Raw genomic sequence first — 24,509 nt, 5'->3', positions numbered from 1 at the left:
ATAGTAATTTGCTTGCATAGTAGGTATAAAAGAAAAAAATCCTAAAGGCAGTGAAAGAGAAAGATCAGACTACCTATCATGGAAGACCTATTAGAATAGCAGCAGACTTAGCTATAGAAACACTACAGGCTAGAAGAGACTAGAGTCCAATCTTCAGAGTTCTTAAAGAAAAACAATTCCAACCAAGAATTTCCTACCCAGCTAAGCTAAGCTTCCTCGGTGATGGAGAATTAAAATCCCTCCCGTTCAATCCCTAAGAGTTTATGATGCCTCCAGATCAGCTCTACAAGAGACGCTTAAGAAGGTATTAAGTACAGAAGAAAGAAAATTAAAAAATGATCACGCACTTCCCAAGAATGCAGAAAAATGAAGAATAAATACAGCATGCATCTTGACTGCAAAATTGAAAACACACACATATATTGACTCCCAAATCAAAAGAAAACCAACAAACAACAAACTTTATTGCAGCATTATCTACAATAGCAAAAATATGGAACCAACCATACTGGCCATCAAAAGTGGAGTGGATAATCAAACTGACGAGCTTCTGCAAAGCAAAAGAAACCATCAAGAGAATGGGAAAAAACATTTGCCAGCTGTATATCTGACAAAGGTTTAACATCTAAGATCTACAAGGAACTCAAATGCACTATGGAAAAAAAACCAAACAGCCCCATTAAAAAGTGGGCAAAAGACATGAATAGACACTTCTCAAAAGAAGATATACAGGCAGCCAACAGACACATGAAAAAGTGCTCAGCCTCGCGCATCATCAGAGAAATGTAAATCAAAACCGCTCTGAGTACCACCTAACCCCAGTAAGAATGGCCATCATTAATAAAACACGGAGCAACAGATGCTGGCGAGGATGCAGAGGAAAAGGAATGCTTCTACACTGCTGGTGGGAATGTAAACTTGTGCAACTTCTTTGGAAGACAGTGTGGCGATTTCTGAAAGAACTAGGAATTGACCTTCCATATGACCCAGCAGTCCCCCTATTGGGAATATACCCAGAAGAACTCAAATCATTTCACAAAAAAGATACCTGCACACACATATTTATTGTAGCTCTATTCACAATAGCAAAAACATGGAGCCAACCATGCTGCCCAGTGAAGCTGAATTGGATTAAAAAAATGTGGTATATATACAAAATGGAATATTATATAGTCATAAAGAAGGACAAACATATGAACTTCTCAGTAACTTGGATGGATTTAGAGTCTGTCATACTCAGTGCTCTATCACAGAAACAAATAACAGAGTACCATATGTTCTCATTCATAAGCAGACCTTAAACAATTATCATAATACTATAAGAAAGGGATTGGCAGTAGTGGGAAACTGCCAGGGGAGGGCGGTGGGATTGGCAGTTGAAGGAAACTGCCAGGGGAGGGAGGGGCATCTCTCATCAACAAGGGTACCTGCATAATCAACGTTTGTATACTTAACCCTGAATTGTACCACATATCTTTAAAAAAAAAAGTGGAATGGATAAAAAATTTTCGTACATATACACAGTGGAATATTACACAGTCATAAAGAAGGACAAAATTATGTACTTTGCAGCAACTTGGATGGATTTAGAGTCTATTATACTCAGTAATCTATCACAGAAACAAAGACCTGAGTACCACATGTACCCACTCATAAGTGGACCCTGAATATTTATCAATACTATAAGAAAGGGATTGGCAGTAGCAGGGTGGGGGGCACATAATATCAGTAAGCCTACCTGATCTCAAATTAGGCAAAGTGAGAACCAAAGGTAGGCCAAAAATTAACCTGTATGATGACCATTTATGTACTTAACCCTGAATTGTACCCCATATCTGTAAAATAAAAAAGGAACTATTTCACAATTAATCATGTGGTTTTAAGAAAAAATTCCCCAGGGAAACCTTGCAAACAAAAGACTCACTTTTATGGTGTGGGATGCAGATTAAGTATGGATTTAGCTTTGAGTGTGACCCTTTTCTTACGTGTCTATACCTATTTTATTTTATTTTTGTGCCTTTCATCTTATTCCAGTACCAAAGGATAGAGCCTACTGCCTGTCTCAAAAGCACTTGTGTCAACAACTTCAAATTATTAACTACTTGGTGAAACTTACGGTTTTTGGGTTATTGCTCTGATTTTGATCAAGATTGAATCAAAGGTTTTTGGAACTGTGTGTGTGTAGATTTTAGTTTCACTGGGAGTAAAGGGCAATGTCTGGAGAGAGAAGGAGAAGTAGAGAGATGAGAGAGAGACAGAGATAGAAAAGACAGACAGCAGAGGATAATTCTTACCTCCCAGAGTTGTTGGGATAATTAAATGAAATTATGCATGCTAATTGTCCTAACTGCTCAGCGTAAGATCTGCACACAGTAGGTGCTCAGTACTCATCCTGCTCCAGATCCAACTGCAAAACCTGATATTTTAGCTTCTCAATTGTTTTCATTTTGGTTAGGGCAAAGATATCCCAGTACATTTTGTCTACTTTGCTTGCAGATTATCTCTTTGGCAATTAAACATTTAAAGACTTCAAGGAGTTCCCCCCCCACAAGTTATACGCACCCTCCTAGAAGACTTGTTAATAAAAAATGTTTGCTAACCATCAATTTACTAATTATCAGGGTAAAAATGTGTTATTTATTTATATTGGTCCACCTATTAATATATTTTTATCTATATTTGCTCCAACCATGGAAAACTTCACCAACAATAAAAAATGTTTCATAAAGCTCTTTGAAAAACATTTTTAAAAGATGTTGGGTACAATTCAAGATTAGGTATATAAGTGATCATCGTACAGGTAAAGTTTGGGCCTCCCTTTGGTCCCCACTTCGCTTGGTTTGAGATCAGGAACATGTATTAATGTTATAGTTCCTCACTTCCCCAGCAGTTACTGAACAAAATTATGGACTTTGCAGCAAGTGGGATGGATTTAGAGTCTATAGTATTCAGTGATTTATCACAGAAACAAAGAACCGAGTACCACATGTTCTCACTCATAAGTGGACTCATAAGGCTCTTAACCCACATGTTTGAAAATGCGACCTTCCAAACTACAAAAAGTACAACAGGAATGGATGAGAAAAATTCTTAAGTGAAGTGGCATATTTACTGAGAAGTTGTAGGTTGGGGATGGGCTGGACATATATAAGAATCTCATTCCCTCTACAAGTATAGGCAAACCTTTGACTTTGGTGGTCTAGTCAAGAGAGTTTAGATATGGATCTTTTACAGAATCAAAATGGGCTGCATTCTGGTTATCTATTGCTGAACAACAAACAAACAAACAAACAAACAAACAAACATACATATACCCTCCGTAGGACCCAAACGTCCACCCCATTTATTTTGCTCATAAACCTGACATCTGGGCAGGCACCTCGCCTCTGCACCACTTGGCATTGCCTGGGACAGCTGGCAGGTGGGGGATGGAATCCTAGGAGGGCTCACTCACATACATACATACATACATTTCTGTGCCCACATTGGGAAGACACAGATGGCTGGGGCTTCTTTTGAACATCTCTATCTTCAATGACTTCCACATGTGATCTTTTCAATATGGAAGCTTCAGTGTAGCCAAATTTTGTACTCGGCTGAGGGCTTCCAAGGTGCAGATCTTGAGAATGAAAGACAAGCAGAAGCTTTCTGTGGCCTTGCCTCAGAAGTCAAGCAATGTTACTTCCTTGCATTCTGCTTGTTGAGGCGGTCATAAAGATGTGTCCAATTTCAGAGAGAGGGGAAATCGACTCCCTCTCCTGATAGAGGAAATGACAAAGTTCTGGAGAGCAGAAACTTTTCTGCTGAGCCATTTTTATGCGGTATATTCTTTACTGACTCTCTTTGGAATCCATCCTCTAGAGGCACAGCCCCTCTCAAGAGCATGCACTGTTGACATTTTGGGATGGACAATTCCTTGTTCTGGGGGGGCTGTCCTATGCATTGAATGATATTTAGCAGCACCCCTGACCTCTACCCACTAGATGCCTGTGGTACCCTGCTCCCTGCTGTGGCAACCAAAAATGTTTCCAGGTATTGCTGAACGTCCCCTGGGGGCCAAATCACTTCCAGTTGAGACCATTGCTCTAGATGAGTGTTCTCAACTCTGGTTGCCAATAGAATCACCAGGGGAGCTGTTTAAAAATGCACATTCTGCTTTAGAATAATTAAGTCAGGGTGAGGCGTGGGCATATGCATTTTTTAACAGCTCCCTAGGAATGCTTTTGTGCAGCCAGGAAAGAGAACCAGTTAGTTCACACAGGGACTCTGGGTGAGTAGGAGCTGCTGAGATGTCAGGGTTTTTGCTTACGGTGCTGTATAAAGTATAGGAACTATCCCTACATGGCTTCCTTCTAGTGTTTGCAATGATGGTTGGGATGAGAAATTATGTAAGTGATTTACAGATTTTCAGTGGTGTTCCTGGTCACTCTTATTTGATCTTACATGACTCTGTGAGATGAGCAATGATAATCCCCATTTATGTGACGAGGAAAGTATTGCTCAGACACCATAAAAGATGAGTGCTGGACTCTAGTTTGTAAAGTCATTTTCCTGCCCTGTGCTGCCACCCATTGTCACTGTGGGTTCATTTATATTAATGAGGTTGAAAGGTTTATTTTCTCATGTACATACATTTTCATGGAAAGCAAAAGAAACAGATGCTAATGAGCTCGCTTTTTCCCAGTGACCAGTACAACTTCTGCTACCTTTCTTTTAATTTGAAAGCAAATTATAATAATTATACCACCACCATCAAGGGTTAATTTGATAAGCTCTTTTTCTGCATCTATGTTTTGTGCTAGGTGTCTTATATATGACATTTCTAAGCCTTATAGCAACCTGCAAAGCTAACATTATTTTCACCATTTAATAGATGAAAAAAATACAGGCTCTAAGAGGTTAAAGTAACTTGTCAAAACTAATCAGTGACATATCTAGGACTTGAAACCAATCATATCTGACTTCAAAGTCTATTGTCTTTCTTTCCCTTGCTGTCTCAACCCTGGAAGACTTTTCCTGGTGTCCCTTAAAGATATAACCTTGAGCATCTCTTTTATGCAAAGTGCATCACTCCCATCAAATACAAGTGTAAAGTAGGCATTGGCCTCCATCAGAGTGCTGGCATCAGTGCCAGCTCCTCTATAGGTGAGAGGGTGATGTTGTTCATGTCCATCCGGCTGGATCAGAAAGGCCAGATGCTGACTGCACTAGGAAAGGGAGATGCAGGGGTATGCAGTGATCCCTGAGGCACAGATTGTCAGCCCAGAATAGATTGTCCAGAGAGCTGAGGGGCAACACTGCCATACTCTGTGTCAGTGTCTCACGGGGTGGTCCATCACTAAGTATAGACCAGAGCAGCAAAGCACAAAGAACTCCCACATCCCCTCCACCAGCAACCACGTAAGACAGGTCCTCGATGGAGTACATGACTGCACAGCTAAAATGGTCCTTTGTAGGCCAGTGGGTTTGAAATTCTTCTCTATTTATAAACTTGAAGCATCCCAGGCCCAGATGAGCTGATTTTCCATTTGCAAAGGATTGATTTTAGTGTACAGAGAAGAAAGTTTGAAAGTCACAGATATTAACAGGGGAGGAAGAAAGGGGGTATAAATAGAAGGTCCTGGAAATGTAACAGCCTTTGACATGCCCCATGGGGTTCACTGAACAGACTGAATGTGAACATCCTCCTCTCCATGTGGGCTGTAGCCTGGGCTGCTTGAATGTGCAGAGTGCAGATTTTGTTTCACCGCTGGAGATTTTGCTGACTCAGAGGCATCCATCATTCTCTGCTGAGCATGTGCAGAAAATAGTCCAAAGAAGTTTAATCCTTCCCTTGACCTCTCTGTCTCACTTCTGCATGGGTCCTAGAAAGAGAAATCTTGTCCTTGAAAGGAGATGTGAGAACAGATTATAAGGTACAAGGCGTGAATCACAACATTATAGAACCACCGAACATTAGAAGTGAAAGAGATGAAGGAGAACTCCTATCACACTTCCAACTTGAGGAAACTGAGCCACGAGGAAGAAGTAGCTTGGTTAGGGTCACAGGCTCTGAAATCAGGACCCCGAACTCTTGACTCCTGGTATGGAGTTATTTCCTCCATACCAAGTTGGGTTGCCTTTAGCTCTTAAGGAATGATCATTTAAGTCAATCGGATCATCTTTTATCCGTATGATTTTTTTTTAGGAGTCAGTATACATAGAATGCCTTTGACTGCTGGTAACAACAACGGCTTTGAATCATAAAGACATTATTGTTTACTGGTCAAGAATTCCAAAGTAGGTGGTTCCAGGCATCTCTGCGGTTCTCTTTGCATTTCCCTGATGGTCACGAGATAGCCGCCATTGGTCTAAGCTCTATATCCTTTCATAATGCCTTTGCAATCATCATCTGGCAGGCATCCCTGCGTGTCTTATTGTCTTCCATTGATTAATCACTGGCAAGGAGAATTGGATGAAGATGACTATCTTAATTAAGTAAATTAGATTAAATGAATTATTTTCCCCAGGGTTAAATGTGTTTGGGAGGGTAATTTCTCTACACACGTTTTATACCTGGACAAAACCCAGGGCTTCCTTAAAAAGGAAGGAGAAAGAAGGGGTATTGGGAGTGTGACCAACAGAGTCCGTGACATACATAGGTTTTTAAAGGTAAACTAGTTGGGTTCATATTGTCTGCATCACTAATCCTGCCATTTTAGACCAGTCTCTTAACCTCCCTGAACGTTAGTCTCTTAATCTATGAGATTAAAATGGTATCAGTACTTATTTTACAGAACTGCTGTGAGGATTAAATAAGTACACATAAAGGGCTCATCAAAGTCCTTGGCGCACAGTAAGGATGCAATAAATATGAGCTTAAATTTGTACATTTAAAATTTTCCCTTTATTCAATAATTCTTTAGGAAGCCACTATTTAGTCACTGGCTCATTTATGAACAAGAGATACAAGTCCCTCCCTTCATGGAGCTAACATTTTACTAGAAAGGCAGATAACACACAAGATGACTCCCCCTACTTTCCCTTTTCCACTGGAAGGAATGAAGAAGATTCTAGAACTCAGTGTACTCTTGGTAGGCCCTTCAACATTTCTTTCTCTCCAACACTAGCAGCCTTGCCACCTGAATAAGGACTAATTTTGTTATGCTCTTTTTTTCCCATTTTTAATTTTTGATTCAGGGGTTACACATGCATTTTTGTTACATGGACATATTGTGTAGTGGTGGGGATTGGGTCTCAGTGCCCCGTTCCCCAGCTCTTTATCACCATATGGCACCACAAGAGGCCCATGTCTCCCAGGACATCCCTTGTCACCCAGACTTTCCTTCCCATGTAGCATTATACATCCCTGATTTTCCTTACCTTTCCCCCTTCTCCTCTGAGGTTGATATTTAGCCCTGCAGTATTAGATGGGGGCTGTTGCCTCTTTCACACCCCACTCTGGTACCATTGCTCTTTCTTGTTCCCCATTGACATTTCCAGATCATTCTTCCCTCTCCTCACTAAAAACATCTCATATTTGGGTCTCTTGTCATTAGTGTGTATCACTTACTACACATTCTTGTTACAGTCATCTACTGACCCCTGGGTAATACTCTCTCATTCCTTGAGGATTTTAGTTCCAAATTCACTGTCACATTCCAACAATACTTCTATTGTAATCCTTGGAGATTTCAGTAAGTGCTTTTCAATATCCTGGTCTCCCTCTTCTTTAAAGTCCTCTTCAGTGGCCTTTTGATCTGACTGTCTCTTATTGTACTTTTGTCCTCACCACATTCCTCACTGAATTTAAATTCCATTGTCCATATCATAGCTACTTCCTGTGTACACCATCAACTTCCTTGTGTCTCTTACTGTATTCCCCAATCCTGGTTACATCTGACTCATCATCAGTCTGTCCCTGTACCCTGTAGCTGCATATGATTGGTGAGAAACACACAGCATTCTCCACTGGCTTCACTAAATTCTTGATCAAGGGCCTTGAGGGAGCCCTTTGTGCTGATGGCTACCAACCTTCATCTCCCTAGTCCATCCACTCTTCCACTCTTCAAAAATGACTATTTCATGTCTTATCCACTATTTTCTAAGTTCCAGCATCTCCTTCTTATCTTCCCAGACTAATAAACTTGGTTCCTCTTTCACTGAGCAAAATGGAAGCAACCAGAGAAGAACTTCTGCAGCTCCTACTACCACATCTACCTTCCTAATTACCTCTACGTTTTCACCTTATCCTGTGACCATGGAAGAGTTGCAGGTCTCACCTGTCTACTTGTATCCCACCCCTTCTCACCTCCTCAGGGCACCACTTTTGTAATTCTCACCTTCTTCCTTCTCATCAATGCTTTTCTGTCTATGGATTCATTCCCATTGGCATGTAACATGTTATAGTTTCTCCATTCGTGATCCCACACACATCTTTTCAATTCCCTTTTCAGTAAAACTCACTGAATCCAATTTCTCACTTCCCTGCCTCACTCAAACCCACTTTGAGCAGGATTTAGTCCCCACCACTTCAGAAACCTGTCCTTGTCTAGGTCACTTGTGGCTTCCACTTGCTCAGCCCAGTGGTCAGCTCTCAGTCCTCTGCTGTCTTGACCTGCTCACAGCAACTATGACTGTTGACCTCTCCCTCCTCCTTGATGCACTTTTTTTTGCTAGACATCTAGGTTCTACTGTCTCCTAGGTTTCCTGCTGCCCACCAGCCACTCCTTCTCATTCTCCGTTGCTGGTTTCTTTTGTCTTCCAAGCTTTGAATGCTAGAGTAGTTCAGTACTCAGTCCTTGAATCTCTTCTCTTCTCTTGCCACTCCTTTTTGGAGCCTTTTCAGTGTTTGCTTTAAATATCATTCTTCCTCTTGACAGTACCTTTAACATGCACCCAGAATCCAGCCACTCCTTACCATATTCCTCTGTCTACCAACCTGGCCTAATTTGTTAACATCGTTCTCTTGAAATATTTGTAATGGCCGTCTAACTGGTCTTTATGATTCCACCTGTTGAAGGGAGCAGATACTATGGATGGGTGGTCAGGTAAGGCCTCTCAGAGCTTAGGTCTGAAGTATGAGAAGGAATCAACCAGGCAAAGATCTGAACAAAGAAACTTCTAGGTAGAGGAAAGAGCAGTGTGAAGCTTGAAGTGAGAAAAGCAAAGAACATCAGAATTCAGGGACTCCTCAATACTTGATAAAAATGTGAACAGCAGATTAAGAGTAATTGTCATAGGAATCAAAAAATTAAGTGACTAGACCCATGAGGGACTCATTTTTTAATAATTGTGAATGCTCATTTTTCTAACATGCTATTAAAACCTTCACAAATCTCTGTCATCGGGATTCTCAAACAATAGCTGAAAATAATTGTTTGGATTGTAGAATGTTTTTAAAAGCAGAAAACTTTATTTAGCAATCCATATTTCTGGCTCTGTTTGAAATGAGGGAATATGGTCTTTTCTATAATGCCGCAGTTGGCTGCAGTTAGGTGGTGGCTACTGTCTTTAGATGGGGTATGTATTCCCCAGTTTTCCATATTCCCCATACTACCTATTAAAGTTGCCTGACAGCTTCACCCAAATTATCTTCTTGGTCCCTGTAGACATCTAATTTTGCAACTCTGAGATCAGGAGGTGCAAAGATTTTATCAGTCTGGCTATTTGAAAGGATTCATGGCACCACTGTGCATACTCATAGGTTTTTGTTTAAAGACAGAGGATGCCATGGAGCAAAAGAGAGTGTAGGTAGGGCCTGGAGACCCAAAAGACATCCAGAAAGCTTCTCATTCAGCATGGACCTATCTTCAGATTGAACCACCAAGATCTGTGTAGGAAATCTTTACTTCAGTTGAGTTCAAAGCAGAAGTGCCAGAGGGGTTTTCATGGTTAAGCTAGGTTGACTAACCAGTTATGCCATTGAAAATTATCAATCAATAAACGGGTCCTGAGGGTTGCTGGGGGAGTTCGGACTTTAAAGAGCACATCACAAATCCTACTGCCCTTATCTTTGTCTAGAGTCAGAGTCAGATATCCAAGTGTCCCCAGGAATAAATATAGATTGTTTCCCGTCCTGCTGTCAATCAACTGTACCTAACACAGGAGATAATGCCCCTTGAAGACAAGGCGGCCAGATCAGAGTCATTGTCGCCAAAAGGCATCTAAGCTCTGGGAGAACTTATGACAAAGGTTATGAATTTGACTTCTGTCAAGAACCAGTCTCATTACCTTCTTGTTCCTTGGTGTGGAGCTCAGTTCTGCCCACCTCTTCACGACCACCTCCTGCTTCCCCAACTACCTGTTCTAAGGTAGTCAAGTCTATCTCTCACCCTCTTTCAGTCATCAGCTCACCAGAGTCCTTGAGGTGCTCATTTTATGCCCTCTGCCCTATTGCATAGCCACCCTTGTTTCCACCTCTGTATTTCTACTATATTATGGGCTTTTGAAAACAGAAGACTGGAATTTATTTATCCCTTTGCCCCCATCCCAGACTCACTGCCATGTAGAGAATGTAGCTTGGCAAGTTTCAATGTAAAGACTTTGGTTCCCTCTCTAGATCTTTTATCATGTGTTCATTCCCATCTCAGCTTCCAGCTCTCAGCCTTACTCCATGATTGGCCCTCTGGTGAGCCACTTGTACTGTTTTCATATCTAAGCAGACATAATGTTCCACCCTCTAGAAATGGTCACAGTGGTAGCCACAACTTGGTCATAAATGAAATGACCGAGGCATACAATGCTCAGGAGAGTTATCAGAGATGTCATACCCCCACAGCCCAGGTGACACCTCCTCTCACCTGCAGTCATTCTGCATTTGAGGTACCAAAAGGGAAACTACTTTTCTGAGACACCTCTAGTGTGATAGTATGTGAACAAGGCAATTTTAGTATTATCATAGAATCCTAATGGAATATTTCTTAGTGTCACTTGTTTTCAACCTGAAAGAAGATTAAAGAAAGTGCTGGATACCCCCTTGCCCTAGGGCTAGCATGTACCCTACTTAGAAACCTCATTGGTCTCCTGAATCCTTTCCATTGCCATTGCTCTTACCATGGCTGTGGGGAAGTATCTACTCACCAGTAAGTCTCTACTCACCAACGACGCAGCCAGGGTGCAGGTGTCCACATGGCTCACTGCTTGACTCAGCATGTTGTCTTGTGGCTTGAGCTTCATCAAGGAAAAATGAAGTCTCCAGGTTGCCTTGCAAAGTCTTTAATTTCCCATAAATATGTTTGGAGAAAGAGTCCCTTCCTGATTTAAGATTCTTTCCTTATACTGTGTTGCGGAAGCAGGGGGCTTCTGTCTCTGTGACTCTACAATCTGCAGACTCCCATCTCTGGGCCTGTTCCTCACACTCGGAACTTAGAACTTCCAGGAAGCACAGTTCTGCCCTTCCCTAGTGTCGTAGCTTGTCCTGAGCTGAAAGTCCCAAGAGAGTATGTTGCATCCTCAGACAGAGGGACAAACCCTGGTGTCCCTGAAGAGTATTGATGTATCTTTTCTCATGGGCTATTTTGTAATTTGGGGCACTGACAACTTGCCCAACTATAAACTTAGATTCTTCCATCAGATATTGGGAAACTTTTACTTAGGTATTTTAATAGTTGTGGTGAAAGCAGAAAACTCTTGACCTCAGTTTCCTTATCTGTTAAATGAAGCTTCTTCCTTCACAAGCTTGGAATAACAAATTAAAATTATTATATATGCCACCTAGCATAGTGTCTAGCACATGGCAGGGTATCAGTAGATGCTAATTCTTTAGTCCACTCATTTCTCTTCTACACATTTGTTTCCAAGTATCTTGAATTCCAATTTCCAATAGAACAGGAAAGTTAACATTCACTTCTGAAGATTTCTTCACTTGAGTTTATTGGACACATAAAGAACTAGAAAAGTCTAGCATGGTGTTTCCAGATTGGTTTCCACTGGACAACTTGTTAGAGCCAAACTTTTTCTGTGCCAAGGATCTAGACCCAAAAGTAAGTGTTAACTCATCCAGAAGTTTCCAAGCATCCAGATGTTATATAAACAAAGCACATGACTGACTTACCCAATGCATCTGATTTCCCAGGATGTGCAGACAGATAACCCAATATTCTTCCATAATTTAATACCAAAATGAGAGTTCTCTAGTGGATTCCCATATATGTTAAACATTTATCACATTTACTACCTTGAAGGACTGTGAACCCCATACCTAGTGCAAGAGAATACTACTCTTCAAGAGGGCACATTTGATGAAATAATAGAGAAATGGAATGGAGAGAACAGGAATCATCTATTAGAAATGGAATGGAGCTAGTTCCATCTTTATCCCTGCAGAGCACATGCATACAATCAAATAAATATTTGAGTGGTTGCAGGAAAAGGAAGTTCAGAGTCTTCCCAAGATAATTAATGCATTTAATTTCTATTTATTCAAACAAACAAAAACAGTTGGAAATGCATCTTTGTCCTTGGTTAATTGCCTCTTCTTTCTCATCACCACTATAAACCAGTGCAGTCTGGTTGTGTGTCTCCTCATCCTGCTGCCGCCGGTGCTGAGGAAAAATATTCTGTTTGTGTGAATAGAAGAGCATCTTTGGAGCTAGTGAGAGGGCTGTGATGTGTGCTAGCTCTCTGGAAGGACATTTGACATTGTTCTCAAGAGCCACAAACTTGTTGAGCCCTTTGACCTTATGATTTCATTTCTTGGAATTGTCTGAGCGAAAAACCAGAAACACCAGAAAAGACATATGCACAAAAATGTTTTTGCTGTGTTATTTATTAAGTGGAAAAACCAGACTATGAAGCCTCCAATGCAGAATGATTTTAACCATGTAAATATGGTATGTCGTTGTACACATCCAAATAAAAATCCCCAAATAAAACATGCTAACAGCTGTCTGTCAGTGGTGGTATGGTGGATAGCTTTTGCTTTACCTTTTGTATGTTATTTGGGTATTATTCAGATTTTTCTACATGAATATGAATTATTTGTATATTTTTTAATTTATTGAACAAATATTAATGGACCACTTACTACATTTCAAGCTCTGTGCTATGTGCTAGATACAGAGTTGGGAAATATACTCAAACAGTACTGACATGGTCCCTCTCTCCAGCAGGAGTTTACAATCAAAGGAGCTTGGGAAAGGTTGAACAAATAAATACATAATAGCAAATAGACAGATGTGATATGAAAAAAAGGAACAGTGTACCACAGAAAGACTAGCAGAGATGACCAAAAAAAAATTTTTTTAAGAGATGGAATGCAGTGGCATGGTAACAGCTCACTGCAGCCTCAAACTTCTGGACTCAAACAATCCCTCTGCCTCAGCCTCCCAAGTAACTGGGATTTCAGGTGCATATCAGCATGTCTAACTCAAAGTTGGTTTGTAATGGGGGAGGGAGGGGTGTCAGTAAGGGCCCACAGACCTGTGACCTGTTTTTGTTTTTACATTTTTAAAAGGTTGCAAATTTTAAAAGGAATAATAATACTAAGATGTGACAAAGACCATGGGAGATGGATAAAGTAAATTATTTACAAGTAAAACATATACTCTCTAACTCTTTACAGAAAAAGTTTGATGAGCCTTAGTTTGGAACATCAGGGGTGTCTGTGTAAGGAGATGCCATTTAATCTGGGAGCTTTGAAAATATAAGAGTTGGTGAAACAAGTGTTTTTTTTCCCCCCTCAAAGTCTTGATGGAGGAAACTTTAAAAATACTTTAGTCAAAGAAAACTTTTTATTGAAACCTGGCTTCTTCTTCAGGTAAGGAGAGAGGGAGGTATATTTAAAGGATATGCTACTATAAATAAGTTTCTTCTGCTATTCTCTGTCCTCTTTTCTCAGATTCCTTTGATATACGGCTGGTTTGATTTTAAAATACCACCATCTTATTTTTATCTTTTTAATCCTGTGACTTTCCAAGATCATAGACAATTCTAAACTGTACTACTAATAACAACATTAGTAACTTTTATTAATTGTGCATTTTCTTTTGTGCCAGGCATTTTACTAGATACTTTAAATTTACTCTCCTATATAATCCTAAAACTCTGCAAGATGAGCACTGTTGTCTGAATTTTACAAAGAAGTGACAATGGTCAGAGAAACTGAATGGGTTGCCGTCAGTTGAACTGCTGGTAATAATGGAGCCAGGACCATGACCCACATGACTCAACCTCAGGACTGGGTTCCTCCCTGTATGATGACTGTCACTGCAGGCTCCTCCAAGGAGGAATATTCAGTTTCCCCTGTTGTGTTATCACCAATTAAAAGCCTTTTCCATCCCACTACTCTCCGTCTCTCCAACCCAACCTCATCTTCCTCTGCTCTGCAAGTAGCAATCATAGTTTCAAGTTCCTTGAGAATCTCAGTGCATTAGGGAGACATTTCCCTACTATGCCACTGAATTTGTACAGTGAAATTGAAGGATAATAGAGTTTTTAGCCTTTTAACTAGTCCCTTATCTGCTTCATGTTAAAATAATTTCCATTGCACTCTAATTTTCCAAATTTATTGTCTTAATTTCTTCTGCTAAAGATAGATTTTAAATGAGTTTAATAATACAATCATTTCAGTGGCGTCAATTTCATATTTCTCTTCCCTGGTGGATAGCTTCATTTTTCCTTCATCCCCCCGCCCCAGCCTCCAAAGATAGCATTTGAGAAGTTCTTTTTATTCTCTCTAGTACCTCTGTGGCCTTGGAAAGTGAGATTTAGTAGTGAAAGCACCAGGTTCAGAACCAGGAGACCAGAAATGCTGGCAGATCCTCCGCCAATGTCAAGGTTCTGGGCGAGTCACTGATCCTCCCTGGGGCTCAGCCTTCTTGTCTGGTAAAGCTAAAGGGTTGGAATCAGTATCTAATTACTAAGGCTTGTCAATTTGCCAATGTGTCTAGATTAGTCAGGGGACAGAAATCACACCAGTTATTTGAAAAGAGAGACATTAATATAAAAAATTATTAACTGGGTAAGTGAAATGTTTTTGAAAAGTATCACTAAGGTAGCAAACTTAGTGAGCAGTTACTATCCCAGGGTTGGCAGAATAAAGGGCAGAGACTGGAACGATCTAACTCAGAATCTCAGAAAAAAGGCCCCATGAAGCTGCAACTCAGATCTATGAAGAGGAGCCCTGGCTGGCTGCTGCTGCTGTGGGAGAGGAGGGTAGGGTCCGATGTGGCCTCTGCTAATCGGATTCAGCTACTGTTGTGGAACTGAACTGCTGCTGCCAGGGTGAAACCTACAAGTGAAACCTGTCCATGTGAAACCTACAGGAAAAGAAAGGACAGGTCCTTCCTTCCTTCTCCAGCCCTGAAGGGCTTCTAGTGCCCCCTATTGACATAACCTAGCAGGCAGCAACTGGCAAAACAGACATGGGATTTGTGGACCAAGTAGGGTGCAGAAGGGTGGCTTTGGAGCCAAGAGAGAATAGCTTAATAACTGGCACAGCGTTCATTACTGAGATTGCAAGCTGGTGGCCTTGAAGCTACCTTTTTTTGGTTTAGGATATCTTCTCTTTATTTTAAAAATTGACTTATCATAGTTGTACATAGTTTGGGAGTATGTACATATGATATTTTGATACACAAATACAATGTCATGAACACGTCTTGTGTGGCCCTCAGTGGTTTAATCAAACATGTGTGTCTGGGTTTATGTTTTTAATTTGAAAATCTTCTTCCTGGGAGACCCTCAGGACTTCATCTTTCATGATTTATTTTATTTTATTTTATTTTTTTGTGTTGGAGTCTCACTCTGTTGCCCAGACTGGAGTGCAGTGGCCGCTCCCGGCCACCGCAGCCTCGACCTGCTGGGCTCCGGCGATCCTTCTGCCTCAGCCTTCCGAGTAGCCAGAATTACAGGCGCGCGCTACCACGCCCGGCTAATTTTTGATTTATTGTAGAGATGAGGTCTCGCTTGCCCAGGCGGGTCTCGAACCCGCAGGCTCAGGCAATCCACTCACCTCAGCCTCCCAAAGGCGCGGGATTACAGGCTGAGCCACCGAGCCCGGCTATGATTTATATTTTTAAACAAATAAATTAGAGGGAAGGCAGCTTGGAGATTATCTCTAGTTCAGTAATTAATCTACAAATGAGGTGGCTAAGACCCTCAGAAGGTGAGAGGTTTTATTCTCAAATCATACAATTAGTGAATGAGATCTTTGAGTTCCAAGGTCAGGATTCTGGTCATGATCCCTCACTGGATACAGGAGGACAGGTATGCTCTAGACTCTTGCTATTCAAAGAATGGTCCCTGGACTAGCAGCACTGGCATCATCTGGGAGCTTGTTAGAGATGCAGCATCCCAGGGCCCACCCAGGACCTACTGAATTAGAGTGTGGTTTTAACATGATCTCCAGGTGATTTGTGTGCACAGTAAAGTCTGAGAAGTGTTGTAGATAGCTTTGTTGAAGTAAAAGAAAAGTAAACTTTCATTGAATGCTAGTGTTTTTCTCCTGGGTGGGGCCAGGACATGGGGTATATAAATTGGTTCTCAGCAAATCTCTGGAACTCTGGGCCACTTCTCTAATTCTCTCCCTTTCTCCCCATAATTTAAGGGCCTACACACATGCATGCAAACACCTATTTGTGCACACAGTCACACATGCATGTATTCATATACATTCACACACACACACAAACACATACACACACACACACACACACACACACACACACACACACACACACACACCCAACCCACTACAGAGCTGTTTATGATCTGGCCTCTGTCTTATCCTTCAGCCTGAATTCCTCATCAGATTCCCCAAAATGAACTATGTTCTACTCACACGAAACTACTTACAAGTCATTGCCCAAACATACCAGGCTTTTATTTATTTTTAATTTTTTGCTTTCTTGTCTTTGCACATACTGTCTATTGCTGCTTTAATACACTTCCCAAATCACCAAATGGAAATTTGACTAAGTTCTGTTTGTCTTTCAAGAACAGTTCAACATCTTTCTCTTGGAAGATTTTCCACGTTGAGTGAAGTATATCCAAGCTTTGCTCCTTTTCTGTGTTTTAATAATACCTCACATATACCTTTATTGGAGTATGTTTTGTCACTTGGAGATGATCATACATTTTATTGTTTCTCTCCATGAAAGGAAGGAGCCATCCCCACTTAGCAAGCAGTCCTGGGGATGAACAAATGAAAGAATGAACCAGTGTAGGGCCAAGGAATCTGAAAAATACTTACCTATAAACAGTGGTAAAGTATAATAATTAAAACATCAAGTTGATTTTTTGAAAATTGACAAACTTTTAGCTAGACTAAAAAAAATAAAGAGAAGACTCGAGTAAAATAAAAAAAATGAAAAAAGAGTCATTACAACTGATACCTCAGAAATACAAAGGACCCTAAGAGGCTACTATGAACATTTATACCCAACAAATTAGATAGCTTAGAATAAATGGATAAGTTTCTAGACACATAACAACTTGCCAAGACTGAATAATGAAAAAATAGAAAATTCAAACAGACTAGTAATAAGCAAAGAGATTGAATCAGTAATCAAAAACCTTTCAACAAAGAAAAACCCAGGACCCGATGGCTTCACTAGTAAATTCTGCCAAACATTTAAAGAAGAATTAATGTCAGTCTTTCTCAAACTCTTTCAAAAAATTGAAGAAGATGATATATGTCCAAATTCATTTTCAAAGACCAGCATTACCCTGATACCAAAGACAAAACAAGAAAAGAAAATTATAGGCCAAAAACTCAATCTCAGGTGAACATAGATGTAAAAATCTTAAAAAAAACCCCAGCAAACAGAATCCAATAATACATTAAAAGAACTGTTCACCACGGTTAAGTGGACTTATTCCTGGGACCCAAAGATGCTTCAACTTAAGCAAATCAATAAATGTAATACACTACATTAATAGAATGAAGGATAAAGATTATATAATCATGTCAATAGATGCAGGAAAAGCATTTGGCAAAATTTAACATCTTTTGTTGTAAAAATTCTCAACAAATTAGGTATAGAAGGAATGTACCTCACCATATTAAAGGCCACATATGACAGGTCCACAGTTGAAATCATACTCAAAGCTGAAGCCTTTTCCCCTAAGATCAGGAACAAGACAAAGATGTTCATTTTGCCACTTCTATTTAACATGGGGCTGGAAGTCTTAGCCAGAGCAATTTGGCAAGAAAAAAATAAATAAAAGGCAACCCGATCATAGAGGAAGAAGTAAAATTATCTGTTTTCAGATAGCATCTTATATATAGAAAATCCTAAAGACTACCAAAAAATTGTTATAACTAATAAATAAATTTAGTAAAATTTCAGGATAGGAAACCCACATACAAAAATCAATAGCATTTCTATAAACTAACAATGAACTATCTAAAGAAGAATCAAGAAAACAATGCCATTTACAATATCACCCAAAAATACTTAGGAATAAATTAACCAAGGAAGTGAAAGATCTGTTCACAAAATCATGAATTTCGCTGCAACCTTGTTGGAACTAGAGTCTATAATACTGAGTGACCTCTCACAAAAACAAAGATCCGAATATCACATGTTCTCACTCATATAATGGACCTTGAACATCCAATGCAATACTATAAGAAAATGACTGATGGTACTGGGAAACTATGGGGGGTAGGGGGATGGGATTAACAGTAGCAAATATCTGTCGGGGGATGGGAAAACACCTCTTATCAACAGGGTGCCTGAATGAAACGTAATTGTACACCAAACCCTTAACTGTACCCCACAAAACCATAATAAAAAATACTGATTAATGAAAAAAAAAAAGAAAGATCTGTTCACTGAAAACTAGAAGACAATGAAAGAAGTTGAAGAAGGCAAAATAAAAGGACATTTTTTTCTCTCTTTCTCTCTCCTTTTAACCTTGTTTTATTGTAGACATGTGGGGTACAAGTCAGGATTAAGTACATAAGTAATCTATGTACAGGTGAAGTTTGGGCCCACAACTGGTCCTCACTTCCTCTGGTTTAGGACCAGGTTCGCTTTATGTTGCCATGTGCTCCTTCTCCCTTCTTCCCCTGGCAGTGTCCTGCTATAGCCAATCCCCCCCTTGTGCTTTTGTGATTAATGTTCAGGTCCCACTTATGAGTGAGAACATGTGGTATTCATTTCTTTGTTTCTGTGATAGATCACTAAGTATGATTGTCTCCAACTCTATCCGATTTGTTATGGATAGGAAGAATTAATTGTGTTAAAATGTCTATACTATCCAAAGTGATCTACAGGTTTAACGTAATCCTTATCAAAATTCTAATGGCATTTTTCCTAAAAATATAAAAGAAATCCTAATATTTGTATGGAACCGCAAAAGACAAATAACCAAGGCAATCTTGAGCAAAAAGATCAAAGCTTGTGGTATCACACTACCTTATTTCAAATATCTACAAAGCTGTAGTAATTTTTAAAAGCATAATACTGTCATAAAAATAGACATATAGAGTGATAGAAAAGAACTGAGAACCCAGAAAATTCACACATTTATGACCAGTGGATTTTCAACAAAGGTGCCAATAACACACAATGGGAAAAGACCGTCTCTTGAATAAATGGCATTGGGAGAATGGGAATTCACATGCAGAAGAATGAAGCTGGACCATTATCTCACACCACATACAACTTATGTTACGTTCCCCTAAGAATTCTGGACATTGGTTGTAGCTTGAAAAAGGTACTACTTTGGTGGTAATAACATAAGATAACTGGCCTTGTTAGTACTGGCGTTTTTCACTTGTACCATGGTCCTCCTTCCTAACATTTCCCATTTGACATACTTGACCTGGAAATTCTCTCCTTAAAACACAGAGGGCTTTTGCAGCATAAACACTTCTCTTGCTTAAAAATAAAATCACACATTTCCTTTGTCTGCAGATTATGCATTGAAATGAGTAATCTTTAAGAAAGGTACATCTATCCCAGTTTTGGTTGATCTGTGTTAGTCTGTGTATCTACGTGTAAACCTGGTGAGGCTATTTTTACAAAAACTGTAAAAAGTCACATTTGTATAGCACTTCTAATTTGCCCCAAATATCTTGTCTACCTTTTATGTCTATGACATGGAATTTCTAGGATAGGTAAAAATAAGCATTGAATTTTTCTGAACACCAAATAGTCTAATATTTTGTCTTCTGTCTCCATCCTCTCCCCTCTCTTTATTCTCTTCACAGGGCTGATAGTCTACTTAGGAATGATGGCAGGGGCCTTCATCCTGGGGGGTCTGGCTGATAAACTGGGAAGGAAGAGAGTCCTTAGCATGTCTCTGGCCGTCAATGCCTCCTTCGCCTCCCTCTCCTCATTTGTACAGGGATACGGAGCCTTCCTTTTCTGCCGACTCATCTCAGGCATAGGGTATGTTCTCAGAGAGATTGAACTGGGCCCTCCTAGACTAATAGTCCATCCATTTTAGTACTCTAGCACTGAGTGGTACCTCTAGAAACCCTTGGACTGAGTTTTCTGTTTAACTTTCAAGACACTGTGTTGAACCTTAGAAAGAGTTAGGGTTAGGGCTAAGCTCCAAAGTCAGTGTATACAATCAACAAAATCCAAGATTACTTCCCACATGTAGAGAGGAATTGCCTGGCCTGTCTCTTAAATCCACTGAGTTATTTTACTACATAGCCTAAGAGGTGGGCATAAGGCAACTTGGTTTTTGCTATAACCATTTTTAGTGTATGACTTGATTTTTTCTCTCTGGTATTTTTTCTCTGCAGTATTGGGGGCTCTCTGCCAATAGTTTTTGCCTATTTTTCTGAATTCTTGTCTCGGGAGAAACGAGGAGAACACCTCAGTTGGCTGGGCATCTTCTGGATGACGGGAGGACTCTATGCGTCTGCCATGGCCTGGAGCATCATCCCACACTACGGTGAGCTGCTGTCTTAAAATAGCCCAGGGACCCCTGCTTCCATGGCACCCGCATCCAATCAACTTTTCCTGTCCCCAACTTTATTCCGTGTCCTCACACACAATTCCTGTATGTGACCTTGATCTTTCTTAAGAGCTTCCAACATTGCAGACACATTGTCAATTTCAATACACATGCCTTTTTGGAAATAATAAAGTCAGGTCTCCCTCCTTTCCTCCTTTTCTTTCTTCCCTTCTCCCTTTCTTCTTTCCTTCTTTTTGTTTGAAAGAATTTCAACCTTCTTCTACTCTAGTTCTTCTCCCCCACAGTAAGTTAGACTTTGGTAACCCCATTTTATAGATGATGGATGTAACAAACACCAAGAAAATTTGGTGACTTGCTCAAGCCTATGCTTCTGGTATGATGTGGAGTAGGGGCTGACGTCCTGATCCCGACTCCTCCTTGGGAGCTGTACACTTGTACATTTTCTACTCTAGTGCCTGCCATCACTCTTGTTTGCAAAAGAGGCCCTTATAGACAGGGTCATGGTTTCAGCTGGGACAATTATATTAACCTGGATAATTGTAATAACTATATTCTCTGAACAGAGACCTGTTGATTTTGTCAAGAGCAAAGTAGAGATAAGGCAGCAGTTTTGGATTTGATTATGCTTTTTGAGTATATTGGGTAATACTATCAGCATCTTTCAAGATTATTTTCGGTAAACTACCAATTACCAGTTTGGACTTTTCTGTGATTTGGAATCCTGCAGTCCACTAGGAGGTAGCAGACAATGGCCCCTGAAGCTAACCGATATTTTACACATTCACCTTCTTGTTTTAAATCTGATCCTCTCTGTGTTCTGAACTAATGAGGTTCTATAGGTATCTTTTTAAGAAGAAGCTTTGGTGTAGATAATACCTACTGTGTTAGTTAAGATGATACTAGGTGTATAACCCCGATAAACTGACAAATACTGAAATCTCAGTGGTTTAACACACTAGACATTTCTCCTTTGTGTAAAGTCTGGCTGGCATTTCTGATCTGCAGATGGCTCTGCTTCATCACTAATTCCGAGACTCAGACTCCTTCTATCATGTGATTCTACCATCTTCAACATATGGCTTACAAGGTCTCTGGTTTGGGGACAGAGCACGGGCAGTTGTAAACTGGTTAGAGTGAAGGCCAGGAAGTAGGCCATGTCATCTCTGCTTGCATTCCATTAGGCCCACATATGTAATATGACCATACCCTGCTGCCAAGGATACTGGTAAGCATAGCCTAGCTGTGTGTCTAGAAAGTAGAGGAAGTGGGTTTGAAAACATCATGTAGTTTTTGCTGTATCTTGTATCTGAGAATTCATGGACTTTTATATCAGAAACAGAAAAAGAAATATGAACAGGAATAATGAAATAAAGAGTTGAAGAGTTTTCCAGTTAATTCTGTCACTATAGACAGTCCTCCATAATTTTAGATACAAAATTGTGTGATTCCTAATTTCAGGTTCTGCATTCAACCTTTCACCCAAACACACATTTTAATTGCCCATGTACTATATCGTTGATTATATGGTTCTGAGCAATGTTTTTTCTTTTCTTTTCTTTTTTGTCACAATTCTTGATATATCATGTTTCTTGTTAACTGACCAGATGTTTTAGCATGAAGAAACTATTTCCATATTTAAATGAAGTGATTAAAAACCCATTTAGGGAGGACAAGTGAATCTAAAAAAAAAAGGTGAGTCAAAAGAGTAGTGCAGTGTGATATGGGACAAGTCACTCCAACTTTTCAGCCTTGGTTCCTTCACCTATAAAATGGAGGAAAGGACGGAAGCAAAAAGAATTGACTGTAGCAAGATTCCTGCCTGGAATTTAGCAAGATTCCTGCCGAGGGGAGTGTTAACAACATTTTCAAGACAGTTCTCATTTTCATGACAGTTCTAGTACTCAGGCTAGCTTTCTTCCCTGGAAGCATTAGCAATCCTAGGCTTCCTGTTTGTAGACTGCTTGTTCCACAGGGGGTCACACCCTCACACTCAACCAGTGATCAAAGGCCTTTGATTTCCCTCTGATTGGATCAAGTTAGGTCATGTGTTCACCTCAGCCAATCACTGAATGCTAGAGAATGCAGGTGCTGAATGACGTAATACACTTCCTTCCTCATCCCTGGAACTGGGGGTGAGGTCAGTACCACCTAAAACACGTGTATAACACAATGGAGACAAAAGGACAGGGGGATGTTTGAGGGGAGCTAGCAACCATGATAGTCACAACAAATTGCATCTTTTCTTCAGTGTACTCTATACACAAACACACACTATTGTGTAGGTATCTGGTTTCTACAAAAACAATCCATAAAAGAATGCCAGGTTGGGAGCATGTTGACCAAGATGAATGTGATGCCCATGGCAGAGGGGTCATTGTGGCTCCTGGCTGATCACTATGTACTGACAGTGGGGCTTGTGGTTGAATATTTTACCCCAAATGGACAGGACATTTCCTATATTCCTGTATAAAATCTGTGCCTTTTACACTCTGTTTTAAAATAGAAGACTCCTGGATAATCAGGCTTAATTGAAACAGGCATTAGCTTGAGGGAAACCCATTCTAGAAATAGGGTAGACTGGAATCACAATATATAACAAGAGCCATTCTTTATTTTAAGCCTCACTTTACCAGTGCCAGATGTTTTGTCTACAGTGAACCAGACATTTGATGCTATTTCTCAATATTCCTAAGATATTAATCCTCAAGCAAATGCAAGTATAACTACAGAAAAGAGACTGATGTTTGTGTATACAGTTTGTGTAACCCATTTAGTTGCTTTTGCAAGAATGAAGTAATGGGAGGTCTTGGCACCAGGTCTGGGTGACTGACTCATTGAGAAGGAAAAATTACAAAGCTCAGAGTGTTTTCCTGGGAACTCATGGGTGCAGCCCAGAAAAAATGGATATATTGTGGAAGATTAATTCTCATTGTAGTCAGCACCACCAGCTGTTTGTGAAATCCTGACAGAGGAAAGTAGGGCAAGCTAAAAGATCAGTGAAGAGAACAATCTCTGCCTCCAAATTAATATTGTTAAAAATATTTGGAAGCAGCTCACCATTTAATTTTATTTAATTTAGGGCCCAAAGATGTGCCTTATGAGTATGAAGAATTTGGATTACTGAAATCATCACAAAAATTATAGAGCCATGAGGGAATAATGGATTTTGGGATAATTTATATATATTACCATAAAGAAAAAATCTTTTGAGGCAGAATACTTTATAAACATACCTGCTTCTACCCCTCTTCCCTGGTTATCCACCTGAGTTTGACTGTTGTGTAGTTTTGATCAGTTTTACTTCTAGTGAGGCCAGAATTGTTTTTTGACATGAGCTGCGTAGAATGGAGTAAATATTGCCATGGTTTTATCTTCTTCTTCCTAGTGTTACTCCCAGGAGAAAGAAAAAGCCTTTTTAACTAAAATTAAGACAAACAAACAAGGCCCAGTGAGAAGAGACCAAGCTGTGCAAAAAGAGATTTGATTCTGATTGAGTGTGTTGGATGGAGTGTGTGTTCCGTTGCCGGGGCCAAATGTGTCCAAGTGGCCACAGTCCCACACTTTCCCACCTGGGATTCCCTCTGCCTATCCTTTAATTGTGCAAACAGAGTAGAAAATATCTGCAGAAACTGCAGATATTTGTTAGG

General features: G+C 40.1%; 1 protein-coding gene across 5 annotated transcripts in view; it reads left to right on the top strand.

Moving 5' to 3' along the window:
• Positions 1-24,509, top strand: part of SV2B (synaptic vesicle glycoprotein 2B) — a 205,713-nt gene that overhangs the window by 128,324 nt on the left and 52,880 nt on the right. For all 5 annotated transcript variants that reach the window (XM_008055542.1, XM_008055561.2, XM_008055548.2 and 2 more), the window contains 2 exons: positions 20,144-20,324; positions 20,687-20,838. In XM_008055542.1, the coding sequence (XP_008053733.1) occupies positions 20,144-20,324; positions 20,687-20,838 (333 nt within the window). The remainder of the gene's footprint in view (positions 1-20,143; positions 20,325-20,686; positions 20,839-24,509) is intronic.

Source organism: Carlito syrichta, unplaced genomic scaffold, assembly GCF_000164805.1.
Source record: "Carlito syrichta isolate Samal-C Ts95f unplaced genomic scaffold, Tarsius_syrichta-2.0.1 Scaffold82142, whole genome shotgun sequence".
In the NCBI taxonomy this organism is placed as follows: Eukaryota; Metazoa; Chordata; class Mammalia; order Primates; family Tarsiidae; genus Carlito; species Carlito syrichta.
This window is presented reverse-complemented; position numbering and strand designations above follow the sequence as displayed.